Raw genomic sequence first — 22,203 nt, forward strand, 5'->3', positions numbered from 1 at the left:
TGTTCTGCTTCCCTTTTAAACATAAGTTCCAATTCCAAACCATATCTCTGTGAATAAATAAAATGGAATGCTTGTAACAGAATGAATGTCACCTCTTGAATGCTTTGGTGCTTATAAATTTCTTCTGCCAGAGATACCCTAAATCATCTCTCTCAAGTTCAAAGTCCCACAAATCTCTAGGGCAGGGGCAAAATGCCGCCAGTCTCTTTGATAAAACAATCACCTTTGCTCTAGTTCCCAACAAGTTCTTCATCTCCATCTGAGTCCACCTCAACCCGGACCTTATTGTTCATATCACTATCAGCATTTTTCTCACAACCATTTGACAAGTCTCTAGGAGGTTCCAAATGTTCCCACATATTACTGTCTTTTTTTGGTTTTTAACCTGACCATGTTGGCCAGGTTGGTCTTGACCTCCCGACCTTGTGATCTGCCCGCCTCGGCCTCCCAAAGTGCTGGAATTACAGGCATGAGCCATTTCCTGTCTTCTTCTGAGCCCTGTCAACTGTTCCAACCTCTGCTTGTTACCCAGTTCCAAAGTCGCTTCCACATTTTCAGGTGTCTTTTCAGCGGTGCCCCACTCTGATGGTACGAATTTACTGTATTAGTCCATTTTCACACTGCTGATAAAAAGATGTCCAAGACTGGGAAGAAAAAGAGGTTTATTTGGACTTACAGTTCCACATGGCTGGGGAGGCCTCAGAATCATAGCTGGAGGTGAAAGACTCTTCTTACAAGGAAGAAGCAAAAGTGGAAACCCCTGATAAACCCATCAGATCTCATGAGGCTTATTCACTATCGTGAGAATAGCAGGGGAAAGACTGGCCCCCATGATTCAATTACCTCCTCCTGGATCCCTCCTGCAACACGTGGGAATTCTGGGAGATACAGTTCAAGTTTAGATTTGGGTGGGGACACAGCCAAACCATATCAGTGTTGTACATACATTACCACCATCCATCTCTGTAACTCTTTTCATCTTGTAAAACTGAAATTCTATAACCATTAAGTGTAACTCCCCATTTCCTCATCCTCCTGACCCTGGGTACCACCGTTCTTCTGTCTGCCTCTATGAATTTGACTACTCTAGGTGCCTCATAAATGGAATCATGCAGTATGTATCTTTTTGTGATTGGCTTATTTTGCTTACCATAATATCCTCAAGGTTCATCTATGCTGTAGCATGTGACAGGATTTTCTTCCTTTTTAAGCTGAATGACACTTCATTGTGTGTATAGACCATATTTTGCTTATTCATTTATCTGTCTGTGGATACCTGGGTTGCTTCCATCTCTTGGCTATTATGAGTAATGCTAGTATGAACATGGGTATGTAAATATCTCTTTAGGATCCCATTTTCAATTCTTTTGCATATATACCCAAAAGTGGAATTGCTGGATCATATGGTAATTCTATTTTTAATTTTTTGAGAAAATGTGATATGGTTTGGCTGTGTCCCCACCCAAATCTCACCTTGAATTGTAATAATCTCCATGTGTCAAGGGTGGGGCCAGGTGGAGACAATTGAATCTTGGAGGTGGTTTCTCCCATATTGTTCTCCTGGTAATGAATAAGTCTCATGAGATCTGATGGTTTTATAAATGGGGGTTCCCCTGCACAAGCTCTCTTGCCTGCCACTATGTAAGACGTCCCTTGCTCTTCCACCATGATTGTGAGGTCTCCCCAGCCATGTGGAACTGTGAGTCAATTAAACCTCTTTCCTTTATAAATTACCCGGTCTTGGGTAAGTCTTTATTAGCAGCATGCGAACAGACTAATACAAACTGCCATACTGTTTTCCACAGAGGCTATACCATTTTACATTTCCATCAACAGTGCACATGGGTTCACAATTTATCCACATCCTCCCTAACATTTTCTGCTTTTTTGCAGGGGAGAGGGGAGCGGGAAATAAGGTCTGTTTCTGTTGCCCAAGCTGGAGTGCAGTAGTGTGATCTTTGCTCACTGCAACCTCCATCTCCCAGGGTCAAGTCATCCTCCCACTTCAGCCTCCCAAGTAGCTGGGACCATAGGCATGCACCGCCATGCCTGGCTAATTTGTTTTTTAAGATAATAGTCATCTTAATAGCTGTGAGGTAGTATTTTCTAGTTTTGATCTGCATTTCTGCAGTAATTAAGTGATGTCAAGCATTTTTTCATGTGCTTATTAGCCATTTGTGTATCTTTGGAGAATTGTCTATTCCAGTACTTTGCTCATTTTTGAATTAAGTTTTTTGTTTCTTTGTTGTTGAGTTTTAGTTCTCTATATATTCTGGATATTAATCAGATATATAATTAACAAATATTTCTCCCATTCTGTGGGTTGCCTTTTTACTCTGTTGATAATTGTCTTTTGATGTACAAATTTTGAATTTTTTTCTGAGGTTCAATTTGTTTATCTTGTAGTTGTTTGTGCCTTTGGTGTCATGTCCAAGAAATTATTGCCAAATCCAATATTTTGAAGCTTTTTTTTCTCTTTCTTTTCTTTTCTTTTTTTTTTTTTTTTTGAGACGGAGTCTTGCTCTCCTGTCTCCTAGGCTGGATTGGAGTGGCGCAATCTCGGCTCACTGCAACCTCCACCTCCTGGGTTCAAGCAAACCTCCTGCCTCAGCTTCCTGAGTAGCTGGGATTACAGGCATGCGCCACCACACCTGGATAATTTTTGTAGTTTTAGTAGAGACGGAGTTTCACCATGTTGGCCAGGCTGGTTTCAAACTCCTAACCTCAAGTGATCCACCTGGCTTGGTCTCTCAAAGTGCAGGGATTATAGGTGTGAGCTACCATGCCCGGCCTGGTCTTGAATTTCTGGCTTCAAGTGATCCTCCTGCCGCAGCCTATCAAAGTACCAGAATGACAGGCGTGAGCCATCTGCCCAGCCAAATGTTGTGAAGCTTTTGCCCTGTTTTCATCTAATTATTTTATAGTTTTAGGACTTTGATCCATTTTGAGTTAATTTTTGTGTATGATGTGAGGTAAGGGTCTAACTTCATTCTTTTGCATGTGAATATCCAGTTTCCCCAGTGCCACTTATTGAAAATACTGTCCTTTCCCCATTGAATGGTCTTGTGAAAAAATCATTCAACTATATATGCAAGGTTTTATTTCTGGGCTGTTTGTTCTAGTCTGTGAGTCTACATATCTCTCTTTATGCCAGTACCATAGTGTTTTGATTATTGTAGTATTGTAGTTAGTTTTGAAATCAGGAAGTGAGTCCTCTAGGTTTGTTCTTTCTCAACATTGTTTTCATGGCTATTCAGGGTCCCTTGAGATTTCATATGAATTTTAGGAAGGGTTTTTTTTTTTTTTTTTGAGATGGAGTCTTGCTATATCGCCTCCCAGGCTGGAGTGCAGTGATGCGATCTTGGCTTACTGCAGCCTCTGCCTCCTGGGTTCAAGCAATTCTCCTGCCTCAGCCCCTGAGTAGCTGGGATTACAGACATGTGCCACCACGCCTGGCTAATTTTTGTATTTTTAGGAGAAACGGGGTTTCACCATGTTGGCCAGGCTGATCTCAAACTCCTGACCTCAACTGAGCCACTGTGCTTGGCCATGAATTTTAGGAAGGGGTTTTCTATTTCTTCAAAACACATCACTGGGATTTTGATAGGGATTGCATTGAATCTGTAGTTTGCAGTGGATAGTATGGTATCTTAAAAATACTGTATTCTAATCCATGAGCACGGAATGTGTTTTCATTTACTTATATCTTAATTTATTTTAGTGGTGTTTTTAAATTTTCATTGTACAAATCTTTTACTCCTTGGTTAAATTAATTCTTAAGTGTTTTATTCTTTTTGATGCTGTTTTAAATGGAATTGTTTTTGTAATTTCCTTTTCAGATTGTTCATTGTTAGTATATAGAATTGCAACCGATACTTGGTTGTTGACTTTGTATCCTGTTACTTTGCTGAGTTTATTAGTTCTATCAGTTTTGTTGTGAAAAATCTTTAGGGTTTTCTACATCTAAGATCATATCACCTGTGAACAGAGATAATTTTACTTCTTCCTTCCTAATTTAGAGGACTTTTCTTTCTTTCTTTCTTTCTTTTCTTTCTTTTTTTTTTTGTTTTTTTTTGTTTTTTAGAGACAGCGTATCACTCCATTGCCTAGACTGGAGTGCAGTGCTGGGATCATGGCTTGCTGCAGCCTTAAACTCCTGGGCTCAGGTGATCTTCCTGCCTCAGCCTCCTGAGTAGCTATGACCCACAGGCATGTGCCATCATGCCTGGCTGGTTTTTTAATTTTTTTGTAGAGATGGAGGTCTTGCTTTGTTGTCCAGGTTGGTCTCGAATTCCTTGCCTCAAGTGATCCTCCGGCCTTGGCCTCCCAAAGTGGTGGGATTACAGGGATGAATCACTGCACCGGCCCTTTTATTTCTCTTTCTTGCCTAATTGCTCTGGTTAGAACTTCCAGTACTGTGTTGAATAGAATTGGTGAAAGCAGGGATCCTTTCTTGTTCCTGATCTTAGAGGAAAAGCTTTCAGTCTTTCACCATTGAATATGATGTTCATTGTGTTTTTCATGTATGACTTTCATTAGGTTGAGGTAGTTTTGTTTTTTGAGTGTTTTTATCATGAAAAGGTATTAAATTTTGTCAAATGCTTTTTTCTGCATCATTTGAGATAATGAAACTTCTTTCATGCTGAAGAACATTGCCTGGTATGATCTGTCTGGGTGCCAAAGCACAAGATGTTTTTTTCCTTCATTGGTTAATATGATGTATTACATTGATCAACTTTTGTATGTTGAACCATGCTTGCATTCCAGGAATAAAATCTCACTTGGTCATGGTCCTTTTAATATGCTACCGAATCTGATTTGCTAATATTTTGTTGAGGAGTTTTACATTAATGTTCATAAGGGATGTTGGTCTGTTAGTTTTTTCTTTTCTTTTCTTTTTGTAGTATCTTGATGACATGACCTTTAATATAGAAAACCCTAATGAATCCACAAAAAACTATTAGAGCTAATAGATAAATTCAGAAAGTTGCAGGATACTAGATCAATATTCAAAATTTAATTGTATATATACAATTATATATATAATTATGTATACTATATATTTATATATACAATTATATAATATATAATTTTATATATTATATAATTATATATTACATATAATTATATATATTTGTATATATAATATATATAGTATATATACATATGTATGTACATATACGTGTGTGTGTGTGTGTGTGTGTGTGTATATATATATATTTTTTGAGACAGAGTCTTGATGTATTGCCCAGGCTGGAGTGCACTGGCATGATCTAGGCTCAGTGCAACCTTTGCCTCCTGGTTTCAAGCGATTCTCCTGCCTCAGCCTCCTGAGTAGTTGGGATTACAGGTGCCCACCACCACGCCCGGATTATTTTTGTAGTTCTAGTAGAGACGGGGCTTCTTCATGTTGGTCAGGCTGGTCTCGAACTCCTGACCTCAGGTGATCCGCCTGCCTTGGTCTCCCAAAGTGCTGGGATTACAGACGTGAGCTACTACGCCTAGCCTATTTATTTATATTTTTTGAGGCAGAGTCTCTGTTGCCCAGGCTGGAGTGCAGTGGCTCAATCTCGGCTTACTGCAACCTCCGTCTCCCAGGTTCAAGCGATTCTCCTGCCTCCGCCTCCTGAGTAGCTGGGATTTCAGGCGCAGGCCACCACGCCCTGCTAATTTTTGTATTTTTAGTAGAGATGGGGTTTCACCATGTTGGCCAGGCTGGTCTCAAACTCCTGACCGCAGGTGATCCTCCTGCCTCGGCCTCACAAAGTGCTGGCATTACACGCATGAGCCACCACACCTGGCCTTATTTATTTATTTATTTTTGGGACAGGGTCTTGTTCTGTTGCCCAGGCTGGAGTGCAGTGGTGCGATCTCTGCTCTCTGTAACCTCCGCCTCCTGGGTTCAAGCGATTCTCCTGCCTCAGCCTCCCAAGTAGCTGGGATTACAGGTGCCCACCACCATGCCCAGCTAATTTTTTTATTTTTAGTAGAGACGGGGTTTCACTGTGTTGGCCAGGCAGGTCTCGAACTCCTGACCTCAGATGATCCATCCACCTCGGCCTCCTAAAGTGCTGGGATCACAGGCGTGGGCCACCGTGCCCAGCCAAAACAATTCCATTTATAATAGCAACAAAAATAAATGCTTAGGAGTAAATTTATACGAGGAGGTGCAACACTTGGATACTGAAAACTGTAAAACATTGTTGAAAGAAATTTAAGAAGGCCTAAATAAAAGAAAGATATCCTGCATTTATGGATTGAAAGACATAATATCTTTAAAATGGCAATACTTCCCAAAGTGTTCTACAGATTCTAATGCTACATCTAAGAAAATCCCAGCTGGCTTTTTTGCAGAAATTGATGAGCTACCAGCCTAGCCAACATAGTGAAACCCCGTCTCTAGTAAAAATATAGAAATTAGCTGGGTGGGGGTGGTGCATACCTATAATCCCAGCTGCTTGTGAGGCTGAGGCAGGAGAATCCCTTGAAACTGGGAGGCAGAGGTTGCAGTGAACTGAGACTGTGCCACTGCACTCCAGCCTGGGTGACAGAGCGAGACTCTGTTTCAAAAAGAAAAAAAAGAGAGAGAGAGAGAGAAAGAAATTCACAAGGTATTATAAAAGCCATATAGAAATGCAGGGGACCCCGAATAGCCAAAACAATCTTAAAAAAGAGTAAAGTTAGCTGGCCATGGTGCCTCACATCTGTAATCCCAGCTACTCAGGTGACTGAGGCCAGGAATTTGAGACCAGGCTGGGCAACATGGTGATACCCCATCTCTATTATTAATTTTTTTTTTTTTTTTTTGAGACGGAGTCTCGCTCTGTTGCCCAGGCTGGAGTGCAGTGGTGCCATCTCAACTCACTGCAAGCTCTGCCTCCTGGGTTCACGCCATTCTGCTGCCTCAGCCTCCCAAGTAGCTGGGACTACAGGTGCCCGCCACCATGCCCGGCTAATTTTTTGTATTTATAGTAGAGACAGAGTTTCACCGTGGTAGTCAGGATGGTCTGGATCTCCTGACCTCGTGATCTGCCCGCCTTGGCCTCCCAAAGTGCTGGGATTACAGGCGTGAGCCACCGCACCTGGCCCCCATCTCTATTATTTAAAGAAAATTTTTAAAGGAACAAAGTTAGAGGACTCATAGTTCCTAAATTCAAAACTTACAACAAAGCTACAGTAGTCAAGATAGTGTGGTACTTGTATAAGTATAGATATAGGTCAATTGAATAGAATCAAGAGTTCTACACTGTTCTTTCCTGGAACAGCATGGAGTGCCCATATTTCAGGCACTTGCTTAGGTGTAGGGAATTACGGTTGCTGTTGTATTTTGTTCTTTTTGTGTTTTTTAATTTTTTTTTTCTACTCAATAAGCTTTCATGTCCACCTTCTGGTAATGATCTTATCCCCTGACCACTAGGGTGGGCAAGTAACATTCTTTAAAACTTTTATTGTGAAATATAAGATACGTATATTTCACAATATATGCATAAACAAAATGTATAAAACATGAATATTCAATTTAATGGTGGCCTGGGCCTCTTAGGATAGGAGACTACACAAGTTTTGGTTTGGGGCTTGACACTGTTAGCTCTGTACTCTATTTCACTTATAAGAGCAATCACTGAAAACAGTGTAAGGCTTTCTGTAGTATTTATTATCTGGTTATTGGCTTTGGATTCCTCAGAAAAGAACTATTTGGACCAAACTGTATGGCTCAAAAGAGGCCCAAGGTTCTTCCTGCTCTTTTAGGTCCTTCATACCCTGTCATAAAGAGAATACAAGCAGGCAGGAAGAGCAAGGCTGATTTCAAAGTGAGTAAAAGCAGGCAGGGTTGTTGAACTCCTCCTTTGTAATCAGACCTGAACATTTTAGTGCTGCTTTTGGTTGAACTGGGCAAATACCCTTCTGCCAGAATAAACAGGAAGAAAGCATCCTCTTACATGCTAACAACATGCCCTCAGAAAGCAGCTGAACCTGCTGGCTAATCACTCTGGAAAAAAATAGCATAACAGTAATTATGCCAAAACCAAAATTATCCTTTTTTCTGGCATAGCAGATGTGCTTTGGCATCTAGAGGGTATCCTACCAGCCAATGTTCTTCAGCAGAAAGAAGTTTTATTATTTTGGGGAGTATTTGGTGGCTAACATCCTGACTGACCCTTTGGAATAAAGTCTAATTAAAAATGAAAAATTCTCCAGGGACAGTTACTTTCTTTTACAATGGGTATAGACCTTTAGTACCTCCAGCTCCTTTATCTTCCAGTCCAAGGTTATCTGGTTAACCACTGCCAAACACTAAAGGACAAATACTATATGATTTCACCTATATGAAATATCTAGAATAGGCACATACACAGAGGCAAAAAGTAGATTAGATGTCACTGAGGGGTGGGAGAAATGGGGAGTTATAACTTAATGGGTACAGAGTTTCTGTTTGGTATCATGAGAAAGATAGTGGTGATGATTACATATTGTGAATGTAATCAATGCCACTGTACACTTAAAATGGTTAAAATGTCAATTTTATGTTATATGTATTTTACCACATTTTTTTTTTAAACCTAGACATTCTGTCACAGTTATGGAAACTGGAAGTCTAAAATCAAGGTGTCAGCAGGGTTGGTTTCTTTTTGGAGTCTGAGAAATAATCTGTTCCAAGCCTCTCTCCTAGTTTATGATGGTACTGGCAATCCTAGGAGCTTTTTGGCTTGTAGATGCATCACTCCATTCTCTGCCTCCATCTTCATATGGAATTCTCCTCTCTATGTCTCGGTGTCTCAATTTACCTCTCATAAGTACGCTAGTCATATGGGGTTAGGGCCTACCCTAATCCAGTATGACCTCATCTTAAATCAATAACATCTGCAATGTCCTGGTCACATTCACGGGCTCCAGGTCGACATGAAATTTTGGAGGACTCTATTTAACCTAGTACAGGACACTGCCATGGATAAAATCTTCTGGGAAATGTACATAGAAACAGAAGGACATTGACAACAAAAAGATCCCCAGAAATGCCAGCATTTTATATGGGATATGTGGATGGAGAGGAATTCAAGATGCAGACTGAGCATCTTGAATGGTTAGAGAGGTAGAAGAAATCTAGGAGAGAGGGTTGTATGCCACTGAACCCAAGGGGGAGGGAAAACTTCAGGAGGGATGTAGTCATCAGTGGTTTTAAGCACAGCAGAAAGGTCAAGAAAGATAAAGACTGAGAACTGTCCATGGAGTTTGGCAATACGGAGGTTGGTGTCCTTGGTGAGAACAGTTACATTAGAGTGCTAGGTAAGAAGCCAAATCGCAGCGTGTTATGAATCTTGCTTTTGTATGCCTTCAAATTGAGAGGCAGCAGTCTATTGGCAAAGCAGTCTTTTTAGTCTCTCTTTTTCACCCACCACCTAGATTCTGTTATTAATGTTCTACTATACTTGCTTTATCACATACCTATTCTTACAACATATCTATTCCATCAGTCCATCTTCTTTTCTTAGGATACATTTCAAAGTAAATTGCAGACATCAGGATACTTCCCCCTAAACACTTCAGCATATAAACTATTAAGTGGATTTCAATATTTGTTTAGTTTTTTTCTTTTAAAGTAAAATTTTCATACAAAGTAATGTACAAATCTTAAGTGTACATTTGGTGAATTTTGACAATTGCATATACCTGTGTAACCCAAACCCCTATCAGGATATAGAATACTATTATCACCCCAGAAAGTTCCCTCATGCCCTTTCCCAGGCAATTTCCACCTCCAGAGGCAACCATTGTCTTGATGTTTTCCACCATATGTTAGTTTTGCCTATTTTAGAACTTGATATAAGTGAAATCACACAGTTTCTACTCGTTTATGCCTGGCTTTTCCTCAGCATGTATTTGAGATTCATACATGTATAAATTCATACATGTAGTAGTTCTTTTCTGTTATTGAGTCCTTTGTATGAATATACCACAGATTGGTGTTGTTTGTTTTTGTTTGTTTTGAGTCAGAGTCTTGCTTTTTCATCCAGGCTGGAGTGCAGTGGCTCAATCTTGGCTCACTGCAACCTCTGCCTCCTGAGTTCAAGCAATTTTCCTGCCTCAGCCTCCCAAGTAGCTAGGATTACAGGGACCCGTCACCACACTTGGCTAATTTTTGTATTTTTAGTAGAGATGAGGTTCCACCATGATGGCCAGGCTGATCTCGAACTCCTGACCTCAAGTGATCTGCCCACCTCGGCCTCCTAAAGTGCTAGGATTATAGGCATGAGCCACTGCGCCCGGCCTAAACTTTTTTTTTTTTTTTGAGATGGAGTCTCACTCTGTCACCCAGGCTGGAGTACAGTGGCACAATCTTGGCTCACTGCAACTTCCGCCTTCCGGGTTCACATAATTCTCCTGCCTTTGTCTCCGGAGTAGATGGGATTACAGGTGCCTGCCACCACGCCTGGCTAATTTTTGTATTTTTAGTAGAGATGGGTTTCACCATGTTGGCCAGGCTGGTCTCAAACTCCTGACCTCAGGTGATCCAACCGCCTCAATCTCCCAAAGCGCTGGGGTTGTTTCCAGTTTTTGGTTATTAGGGGCAAAGCAACATTGTTTGCTTGTTTGTTTGACTCTTAAATGCCTGTCTTATAAATGGTGCTAAGCAGGGAAAAGCTAATTATTAAACATTGTTTGACTGAAATGTGAACCATATTCTCCCCTAATTTATCTCAGAAATCACTACTATTTAATAATATTGTTTGTGTTTATATGTGATTTTAAAATGATCCCCACATTGATTAAAATGACCATCCCTGAAAGTGAGGCCAAAAGGAAGGAATCCTCCTAGCCTACTCTGCCATGACTTGGGCTTTAAATGGGCCTGTTTTCAATACTGGCATTCAGGTCACCTGCAATTTTTATGTTATCCAAATGTTTTACGTGTTATTGATTTTGATGGAGAATCCAAAGACATCTGTTGTGTCTCATGTGTCTACATGCATCTTGACAAGGGGACTGGACATAAAGACATGTCAGGGAGCTGATACTCCAGGAGCTGGATCAGTATAGGGAAACTGTTAACGGGCAGGTCTTTGTTCTTAGAGCTCCCAAGATGGTGGCAAGCCTTTTGTTCTCTGACCTTGGGGTTCTTGGCTTCACGGATTCCAAGGAACGGAACCCTGGGCCATGTGGTGAGTATTATAGCTCTATTAGAAGCTGTGGGTCATGGAAGAGAACCGTGGAACCCAGTGACTAGTGTTCAGCTCGATTAGGACAAACCCGGGCACTTAACCATGCAGGAACAATGGCGAGCCTCTAGCCCGATCGGGAGCGGCAATGGGTGCCTTGCTGTATCAGAAACGCAGCGGTGGACGGTGAGCAAAAGCTCGGCTCGAGCTGTAACAAACACAGACCAGAAGAGTGTGCAGTTGCAAGATTTAATAGAGTGAAAACAGAGCTCCCATACAATGGGAGGGGACCCAAAGGAGCTTGCCCCTCCCGGCTGGAATGCCTGGATTTATATCCCGATCATTGTCCCTCCCCCTGTGCTCTCAGGTGATACATGATTTGACTATTTCTTTACCTCCTGCTTTTAGCCTAATTTGTATTTTAGTGAGCCCTCTTTACTACCTGATTGGTCAGGTGTGAGCTGAGTTATAAGCCCCATGTTTAAAGGTAGGTGTGGTCACCTTCCCCGGCTAGGCTTAGGAATTCTTTCACCTTCCCCAGCTAGGCTTAGGAATTCTTAGTCAGCCTAGGAAATCCAGCTAGTCCTGTCTCTCAAAACTGGGTTCTTGTTGAGAGGACAGCGATAACCCCACTCACATGCATCGAGATTAGCAGGTCTAGGTTCCTCCAACCCCATATGGGCCTAGTGACTGGTGGCCAGATTACGAAACAAAAAGCATTTCTGATTGTTTTGCACGTGAAGAAAACAAAGTTTTATTGAGTTAGGGTCTTTGCATTCAGTTCTCTGTCTCTTCATATTATTTTCTTTCTTCTTTTTTTTTTTTTTTTTTTTTTTGAGACAGGGTCTGGCTCTATAGCCCAGGCTGGAATGCAGTGGTGACACGATCATAGCTCACTGCAACCCCTGCCTCCAGGCTAAGGTGGGAAGACATCCTTCCCACCTTAGCCTCCCAGTAGCTGGGTCTATGGGCGCATGCCACCAAACCTGGCTAATTTTTTTCTATTTTTTGTAAAGACCAGGGCTTCACTATGTTGCCCAGGCTAGTCTGAAACTCCTGGGCTCAAGCAATCTGCCCGCCTCGGCCTCCCAAAGTATTGGGATTAGAGGCTCAAGCCACCGCTCCCGGCCATCTCTTCACATTCTAAAATAACTCTGTAGGGAATGTTCCAAAGGGCCCTCCACAACAAGGAAAATCAAGTGTGTGTCTTCTGCGACTTAAGCTTGTGTGCCTTTTCAGCTGCTCATTTGCAAACATTGTGTGTTTAGCTTAGCTTAGCTCTTTGGGGCATAGGTATAATAGTATGGCTTATTGGTTTCTCCAGATAGAAAAGCTTTCAGCATCTGAACCAGCAGACTCTGTGGAGAAGAAAGGTTTCTCAAGGTATCAGCCAGTTCCAAAGGGAGGTGGATTAGATGTTGAGAGGTTAATTGGCTATGGTCAAGGAAGATGTTTGCATCTGAGCAAATAGCTTTGGGGCAGAGATGATTTTATTTTTCATTTATTTATTTTTTGAGATGGGGTCTCGTCGTGGTGCACAGGTTGGAGTACAGTGGTGCGATCTTGGCTCACTGCAACCTCCGCCTCCCGGGTTCATGTGATTCTCATGTCTCAGCCTCCCGAGTAGCAGGGATTACAGGCACCCACCATCACGCCCGGCTAATTTTTTTGTATTTTTTTAGAGACGGGGTTTCACCATGTTGGCCTGGCTGGTCCCGAATTCCTGACTTCAGGTGATCCACCTGCCTCAGCCTCCCAAAGTGCTGGGATTACAGGCATAAGCCACCATGCCCAGCCACAGAGATGATTTTAAATGGCCACTTGGGTAGGGCTTCTTATGGAGAAGACCTTTAGGTGGGGTTATGACCCGGGGAGTTAGCAACTAGGCAGTTTTGCCAGTGAAAGGGTAGCTTTCCAGGTAACAGGACTTTGTAGCCCAAGTTTCATTGTTGTATCCTCTTCCTCCAGGAGTTGTTTGTATATAATATATATATATTTTTTAATGGGTCTTGCTCTGTCACCCAGGCTGGGGTGCAGTGGTGCCATCATGGCTTACTGCAGCCTAGACCTCCCATGCTGAAGCGAACCTCTTGCCTCAGCCTCCTGAATAGCTGGGACTGACTACAGGCATGTGCCACTGATATGGTTTGGCCGTGACCCCACCCATAATCTCATCTTGAATTGTAATCCAGATTGTAATCCTCATGTGTTGGGGGAGAGACCTCCTGGGGGGTGATTAGATGTCCTTTTAAACAATCCTTAAAGAGAATCATGCTCTAGTCATATAATTTCAGGTAAAACCATTTAAACATACACATTTTTGTTTTTATTGTCCCTTCGTATGGAATTAAAAACTGACATTTCCCCTCATACTCTAGCACTATTCTTCTCCTTGTTCTCTTGCTTGAGGGGTATGGTTCTTTGTCCTGAACTGGTTACTCCTCCCTGTCCTCCTGGCTCCCAAGCAGGCCTGGCTTCTCCCTGCCTATGTTCAAGGAAAACAGGGGAGCAATTCTGGCAAAATATTTGAGCCCATGAAGTGTTAGCTAAATTATCCAGATCATTAGGGATCCTGTGTGCTATAGATGGATAAATCATTATATTAGTAATAAAAAGGACATGTTTTCCCTCCAAGCACTGAAAAATGGAAGTGATTAGAAGCTAAGTGGCTAAATCAAACTGCATTGTAAAAAGCATTCTAGTCTTCCAAATAATCAGATATCCAGGGCAGTGCTATAAAAAGCATTTATTTTTGCCCCTGATTCCATTGTAGGGAAAGAATACCATCCTAGGTCCAACTTGATTGGTGGAATAGACTGAGGGGAAAGGAATAGCTGAGATGCAGTTGTTAGACAGACCTGCTAACTAGGGTGGACCAGGGACTGGGGAAGGCAGCTTGGCTCACAGCAGTGGTTTAACCCAGCCAGAAAGCAGTGATGTCCAAGGAATACTGTAAACTCTGGTTGTGGTTCAGGCAGAGGTTGACAAATGGGGGTTCCAGAGGGTGGGTAGAGCACAGCAATAAGTATTTTAGGCTGGTGCTAAGAAGTCTAGGCACACAGTTGCCATTTAAAAGGTTGGTGTGTGTGATTAGTGGGGACTCTGGCCCAGAGCTAGGGATCAGGGGCAGCACTTCAGTCTCTGGGGAAGACGCCTGGCTAGAGTTACACAGAACCCCAGGTTTCATAGGGGTTTCAGGATACTGGGTAGGTTACCAGTTCAGGAACTTGGAAATAGTCTAATAATTTAAAAATGTTATTTTTTCCTTCAAGCTCTAGGACATAGATCAAGACTGCTTTCCAAAGCAGCTCTGAATAATTAATAATTCCCACCAATAGTGGGAGTTTTTCACACCTTGCCAACACTTGTATTTTCCCACTTGTTGGTTATAGCCATCCTAATGGGAAGTGGTATCTCCTTGTGGTTTTGGTTTGCCTTTCCCTGACAACCAATGATGTTGAGAGTCTTTTCATGTGATTATTGCCCATCTGTATATCTTTTTTTCCTTTTATTTATTTATTTTTTAAGAGACACAGTTTCGCTATGTTGTTCAAGCTAGTCTTAAACTCCTGACCTCAAGCAATCCTCCTGCCTTGGCCTCACCAAAGTGCTGGGATCACAGTCATGAGCCACCGCACCCAGTCCTGTATATATTTTTTCCCCCTCTGGTTGCTTGTGTGTTTGGCATCATATTTAAGATACTGCCAAATCCAAGTCATGAAGATTTTTACACCTATATATTTTTCCTAAATTTTGTAGGTTTAGCCCTTAGATTTAGGTCTTTGATCCATTTTGAGTTAAATTTTGTATACGGTATGAGTAGGGGTCCAATTTCATTCTTTTGCACGTGGATATCCAGTTGAAAAGAGTTCTTTCCCCAGTGAATTATTTTGGCACCCTTACTGAAAGTAATTGACCATAAACCACTGAAGAATTTTAAGCAGAGGAGTGACATGATTTCTTTTATGCTTTAAGACAGTATTGCTGGCTGCTATATAGAGAGTGTATTGGAGGGGCAAGAGTTTATGTAGGGAGAGCAGTGAGTAGGAAGCTGCAATTATCCAGGCCAGAGATGATGGTGACTTGGGCCACAGTAATGGTAGTAGAGATGGAAAGAAGGTGGTTATAACTTGGGAAATAAAGTTAGTAGGACTTGGGACTGCCTGGCCTGGGGGTGAGGCATAAAAAGACAGGAAAGGAAAGGATGACTCCTCTTTAGGTTGGGGTCAAGGATTCTCTTCAGATTTGAAGTTTGGGTGGCTAAATAGATGGTAGCGTTATTTACTAGCACACAAATGGAGAAGCAGCACGTTTTTAGAGGGCAAATAATGAGTTTAGTTTGGGATGAATTGAATTTGATTTCAAGTGGAGATGTCCAGAAGGCAGCTGGAATATGGGTCTAGAGTAGAGCTTGAGGGACAGCTCTGGGTTGGAGAGAGTGATTTGGGAGTCATGAGCACATAGGTGGGAGTGGAAGCTCTGGGAAAACTTGAGGAGAGACTAAAAAGAGTGAGAAGAGGTCCTAGGACTGAGTCCTCTGGGAGGAAGAACACAGAAGAAACGGTCAGTGGAGAGGAGGAAAACCAGAAGGAATCTATAGGAATCTGAAAGGAGGGAATTTTAAGAGGGGAAGGGAGTGATCAGTAGTGTCAAATGCATCACGGAGCTCCAGTAAAATAAGGCCAGAGAAGTTCCCATGTTTCCATGCCCCTACACATAGAGGTTTGTTTTACAAAAAATATCACTTCATACTTCTTATGGGTGCCAACTTAAAAAAAAAATACCGTGGAACCAATAATCTTTGCACATTCATTTTCCACAACTAGTGCCTGAAGGTGTTGCTGGCAGCATCTGGTGGATATTTGTTTGTGTCTCAAGTGATGCCAGCTTTCATTGGCATCTTCTGTGCTAATCTTTCCCATCCTGAATTGAGGATATTAAAAGTCCAGCTGCAGTTTGGATTCTAAAATGAACTCTAAAGCATTCTTAGACTGAATGTTCAATGTTTCCTTTCTCTTCTTCTTCTTCGTTTTTTTGTTTTTTTTTTTTTAACCTTTTTTATAGATATGTGAAAGAGGCCAAAGAAGCAACTAAGAATGGAGATCTGGAAGAAGCATTTAAACTTTTCAATTTGGCAAAGGACATTTTTCCCAATGAAAAGGTGCTGAGCAGAATCCAAAAAATACAGGAAGCCTTGGAAGAGTTGGCAGAACAGGGAGATGATGAATTTACAGATGTGTGCAACTCTGGCCTGCTGCTTTATCGAGAACTGCACGACCAACTCTTTGAGCACCAGAAGGAAGGCATAGCTTTCCTCTATAGGCTGTATAGGGATGGAAGAAAAGGTGGTATATTGGCTGATGATATGGGATTAGGGAAGACTGTTCAAATCATTGCTTTCCTTTCTGGTATGTTTGATGCTTCACTTGTGAATCATGTGCTGCTGATCATGCCAACCAATCTTATTAACACATGGGTAAAAGAATTCATCAAGTGGACTCCAGGAATGAGAGTCAAAACCTTTCATGGTCCTAGCAAGGATGAACGGACCAGAAACCTCAATCGGATTCAGCAAAGGAATGGTGTCATTATCACTACATATCAAATGTTAATCAATAACTGGCAGCAACTTTCAAGCTTTAGGGGCCAAGAGTTTGTGTGGGACTATGTCATCCTTGATGAAGCACATAAAATAAAAACGTCATCTACTAAGTCAGCAATATGTGCTCGTGCTATTCCTGCAAGTAATCGCCTCCTCCTCACAGGAACCCCAATCCAGAATAATTTACAAGAACTATGGTCCCTATTTGATTTTGCTTGTCAAGGGTCCCTGCTGGGAACATTAAAAACTTTTAAAATGGAGTATGAAAATCCTATTACTAGAGCAAGAGAGAAAGATGCTACCCCAGGAGAAAAAGCCTTGGGATTTAAAATATCTGAAAACTTAATGGCAATCATAAAACCCTATTTTCTCAGGAGGACTAAAGAAGACGTACAGAAGAAAAAGTCAAGCAACCCAGAGGTCAGACTTAATGAAAAGAATCCAGATGTTGATGCCATTTGTGAAATGCCTTCCTTTTCCAGGAAAAATGATTTAATTATTTGGATACGACTTGTGCCTTTACAAGAAGAAATATACAGGAAATTTGTGTCTTTAGATCATATCAAGGAGTTGCTAATGGAGACGCGCTCACCTTTGGCTGAGCTAGGTGTCTTAAAGAAGCTGTGTGATCATCCTAGGCTGCTGTCTGCACGGGCTTGCTGTTTGCTAAATCTTGGGACATTCTCTGCTCAAGATGGAAATGAGGGCGAAGATTCCCCAGATGTGGACCATATTGATCAAATAACTGATAACACATTGATGGAAGAATCTGGAAAAATGATATTCCTAATGGACTTACTTAAGAGGCTGCGAGATGAGGGACATCAAACTCTGGTGTTTTCTCAATCGAGGCAAATTCTAAACATCATCGAACGCCTCTTAAAGAATAGGCACTTTAAGACATTGCGAATCGATGGGACGATTACTCATCTTTTGGAACGAGAAAAAAGAATTAACTTATTCCAGCAAAATAAAGATTACTCTGTTTTTCTGCTTACCACTCAAGTAGGTGGTGTCGGTTTAACATTAACTGCAGCAACTAGAGTGGTCATTTTTGACCCTAGCTGGAATCCTGCAACTGATGCTCAAGCTGTAGATAGAGTTTACAGAATTGGACAAAAACAGAATGTTGTGGTTTATAGGCTAATCACTTGTGGGACTGTAGAGGAAAAAATATACAGAAGACAGGTTTTCAAGGACTCATTAATAAGACAAACTACTGGTGAAAAAAAGAACCCTTTCCGATATTTTAGTAAACAAGAATTAAGAGAGCTCTTTACAATTGAGGATCTTCAGAACTCTGTAACCCAGCTGCAGCTTCAGTCTTTGCATGCTGCTCAGAGGAAATCTGATACAAAACTAGATGAACACATTGCCTACCTGCAGTCTTTGGGGATAGCCGGAATCTCAGACCATGATTTGATGTACACATGTGATCTATCTATTAAAGAAGAACTTGATGTGGTAGAAGAATCTCACTATATTCAACAAAGGGTTCAGAAAGCGCAATTCCTTGTTGAATTTGAGTCTCAAAATAAAGAGCTCCTGATGGAACAACAAAGAAATAGAAATGAGGGGGCCTGGCTAAGAGAGCCTGTATTTCCTTCTTCAACAAAGAAGAAATGCCCTAAATTGAATAAACCACAGCCTCAGCCTTCACCTCTTATAAGTACTCGTCATACTCAGGAAGAAGATATCAGTTCCAAAATGGCAAGTGTAGTCATTGATGATCTGCCCGAAGAGGGTGAGAAACAAGATCTTTCCAGTATAAAGGTGGATGTTACCACCTTGCAAGATGGTAGGCACCCATATGAAGGTACATGTAGTGCTGACTCTATAGCTACTTTATCCAAGGGGTTTGGAAGTGTAGAAGAACTTTGTACTAACTCTACATTGGGAATGGAAAAAAGCTTTGCAACTAAAAATGAAGCTGTACAAAAAGAGACATTACAAGAGGGGCCTAAGCAAGAGGCACTGCAAGAGGATCCTCTGGAAAGTTTTGATTATGTACTTAGCAAATCAACCAAAGCTGATCTTGGGCCAAATTTAGTTCAACTTAAGGATGATGAGATTTTACATCATTGCAATCCTTGGCCCATTATTTCCATAACAAATGAAAGTCAAAATGCAGAATCAAATGTATCCATTATTAAAATAGCTGATGACCTTTCAGCATCCCACAGTGCATTGCAGGATGCTCAAGCAAGTGAGGCCAAGTTGGAAGAGGAACGTTTAGCATCTTCACCACAGTATGCATGTGATTTCAATCTTTTCTTGGAAGACTCAGCAGACAACAGACAAAATTTTTCCGGTCAGTCTTTAGAACATGTTGAGAAAGAAAATAGCTTGTGTGGCTCTGCACCTAATTCCAGAGCAGGGTTTGTGCATAGCAAAACATGTCTCAGTTGGGAGTTTTCTGAGAAAGATGATGAACCAGAAGAAGTAGTAGTTAAAGCAAAAATCAGAAGTAAAGCTAGAAGGATTGTTTCAGATGGCGAAGATGAAGATGATTCTTTTAAAGATACCTCAAGCACAAATCCATTCAACACATCTCTCTTTCAATTCTCATCTGTGAAACAATTTGATGCTTCAACTCCCAAAAATGACATCAGTCCACCGGGAAGGTTCTTTTCATCTCAAATACCCAGTAGTGTAAATAAGTCTATGAACTCTAGAAGATCTCTGGCTTCTAGGAGGTCTCTTATTAATATGGTTTTAGACCACGTGGAGGACATGGAGGAAAGACTTGACGACAGCAGTGAAGCAAAGGGTGCTGAAGATTATCCAGAAGAAGGGGCAGAGGAAAGCAGTGGCGAAGCCTCCAAGTATACAGAAGAGGATCCTTCAGGAGAAACACTGTCTTCAGAAAACAAGTCCAGCTGGTTAACGACATCTAAGCCTAGTGCTCTAGCTCAAGAGACCTCTCTTGATGCCCCTGAGCCTTTGTCTGGTGAACAGATGGTTGGTTCTCCCCAGGCGGCAGAGGCTACGAATGACTATGAGACTCTTGTAAAGCGTGGAAAAGAACTAAAAGAGTGTGGAAAAATCCAGGAGGCCCTAAACTGCTTAGTTGAAGCACTTGACATAAAAAGTGCAGATCCTGAAGTTATGCTCTTGACTTTAAGTTTGTATAAGCAACTTAATAACAATTGAGAATGTAACCTGTTTATTGTATTTTAAAGTGAAACTGAGTATGAGGGAATTTTTGTTTCCATAATTGGATTCTTTGGGAACATGAAGCATTCAGGCTTAAGGCAAGAAAGATCTCAAAAAGCAACTTCTGCCCTGCAACGCCCCCCACTCCATAGTCTGGTATTCTGAGCAGTAGCTTAATATTTCTTCACTTGAATATTTTTATATTTTAGGCATATTCTGTAAATTTAACTGTGTTGTTTCTTGGAAAGTTTTGTAAAATTATTCTGGTCATTCTTAATTTTACTCTGAAAGTGATCATCTTTGTATATAACAGTTCAGATAAGAAAATTAAAGTTACTTTTCTCAAGTGTTTTCCATCCACTTTGTTTCACTGAGATGATACTGGCAGAAGCCTGTCATTATCAGTCCAGATCTTAAGACATGCTTGTGAACATGCTGTTTCATGCTTTCAGCTTAATACAGGCTGAGCATCCCTAATCCAAAAATGAGGAAACTTTCTGAGTGCTGACATGATGCCACAAGTGAGGAAAGTTCCATACCTGATGTCATGTGACATGTCACAGTCAAAATGAAGGTGTATAACACACTGTTTACTCAGCATCCCCAAGGGAAAAGAGATTCTGTAAGCCCCCTTCAGCTACTATATATCCTTTCCACACAGGCCCAGATTCTCCCATGCAAGCCTGCCTTCAAAGGGAAATAAAATGGTTCAACATACATAAACTTTGTTTCAAGCACAAAATCATTAAAAGTAATTATAAAATTACCTTCAGACTTAGTATATAATGTGTATATGAAACATAAATGGATTTCGTGTTTAGACTTGGATCCCATCTCCAAAATATGTCATTATGTATATGGAAATACTCCAAAATCCAGAACACTTCTGGTCCCCAGCATTTTGGATAGAGTACTAAACTGGAACAGCAGAAAGCTGAGCTAGGTACCTGGTGCTGGGATTCTTTATCACTGGTAGCTTGCCCTAGAGTCACTGCTGACCATTTAGCCATTCTTCATGCACCATTAACTGTGTTCTCCCTTTCGCCAAACCAGGTATCTCGTCTATTCTGACACATATTATCACAGTCTATCTTTGGATTGTAGACTGAAAAGGAGTTTGGTTCCCTTGTAGAAAGACAAAGTGCAGTATAGCATGCTGCACTCTGTCACCAGAGAAGTGGACTATCCTTGATGAAGCACTATGTGTTGGGCACTCCACACAGGTTTCTCATTTCAGCCTTACCATAATCCTTTGAGGTGAAGGGAGAGTAGCATTTCCATTTTTCATCTGAGGAAACAAAGGCTCAGGTGAGGTCATGACTTCCCCATGGTGACATGGTTGAGGTGAAACTGATTTTTAACCTTGTGTAAATGAATACACTATAATACACTGAGCTGTTTTTACTCACAACACTTCTGACACCAAATGTGGGGGTTTTCCACATCAAGCAATTCTCCACTTCTCCAATTCAAAATTGAACTGGTGTCCTACAATTCAATTTCGACACTACCCAGGGTTAGCATGCTCAGTCCCACTAGACTGCCCTCACTTCAGACGTCAGTTGTAAGTATTCGGTCCCCTTGTTACCCACACTTCTGTCTGACTTGGCTACAAATTAGGGGTTCCCGTGACCGCCCCATCCCACCCCCTGGTTTAATAATTTGCTAGAATAGCTTATAAAACTCAGGAAACAGTTACTTACTATTACCAGCTTATAAAGACTACAACTCAGGAACAGCCAAACAGAAGAGATGTGTATGGCAAGGTATAGGGGTGGTGCATTAAGCATCCATGCCCTCCAGGCACACCACCCTCCCAACATTTTGATATGTTAATCCAGGGATCTCCAAACTCCATTGTTAGGGTTTTTGAGGTTTCCTTAGGGAGGCATGATTGATAAAATAATTGGCCATGGGTGATTCACTCATCTTCAGCCCCTCTCCCCTCTCCAGAGGTTGCAGTTATGGCTGAATGTTCCCTGTGATCATGCCTTGATGTTTCTGGTGACCAGCCCCCCGTTCTGAAGCTACTAGCGGCCTCCAGCCACAAGCTATCTCATTAGCATAAAAAAGACACCAGTTGAAATTTCAAGGCTTTCAGGAACTATATGACAGGAACCAGGGAATACTATGCAGCCATAAAAAAGGATGAGTTTGCGTCCTTTGTAGGGACATGGATGCAGCTGGAAACCATCATTCTTAGCAAACTATCACAAGAACAGAAAACCAAACACCGCATGTTCTCACTCATAGGTGGGAATTGAACAATGAGATCACTTGGACTCGGGA

At 41.5% G+C, this 22,203-nt stretch overlaps 1 protein-coding gene across 1 annotated transcript in view; it reads left to right on the top strand.

Moving 5' to 3' along the window:
* The window catches only part of ERCC6L (ERCC excision repair 6 like, spindle assembly checkpoint helicase), a 43,671-nt gene extending 23,401 nt beyond the window's left edge, over positions 1–20,270 (top strand). The window contains exon 2 of the mRNA XM_023202121.1: positions 16,221–20,270. Within this exon, the coding sequence (XP_023057889.1) occupies positions 16,221–19,911 (3,691 nt within the window). The 3' untranslated portion in view covers positions 19,912–20,270. The remainder of the gene's footprint in view (positions 1–16,220) is intronic.
* Positions 20,271–22,203: the final 1,933 nt, after the last annotated feature.

The sequence above is a fragment of the Piliocolobus tephrosceles genome, chromosome 12 (genome assembly GCF_002776525.5).
Source record: "Piliocolobus tephrosceles isolate RC106 chromosome 12, ASM277652v3, whole genome shotgun sequence".
Taxonomy (NCBI): Eukaryota; Metazoa; Chordata; class Mammalia; order Primates; family Cercopithecidae; genus Piliocolobus; species Piliocolobus tephrosceles.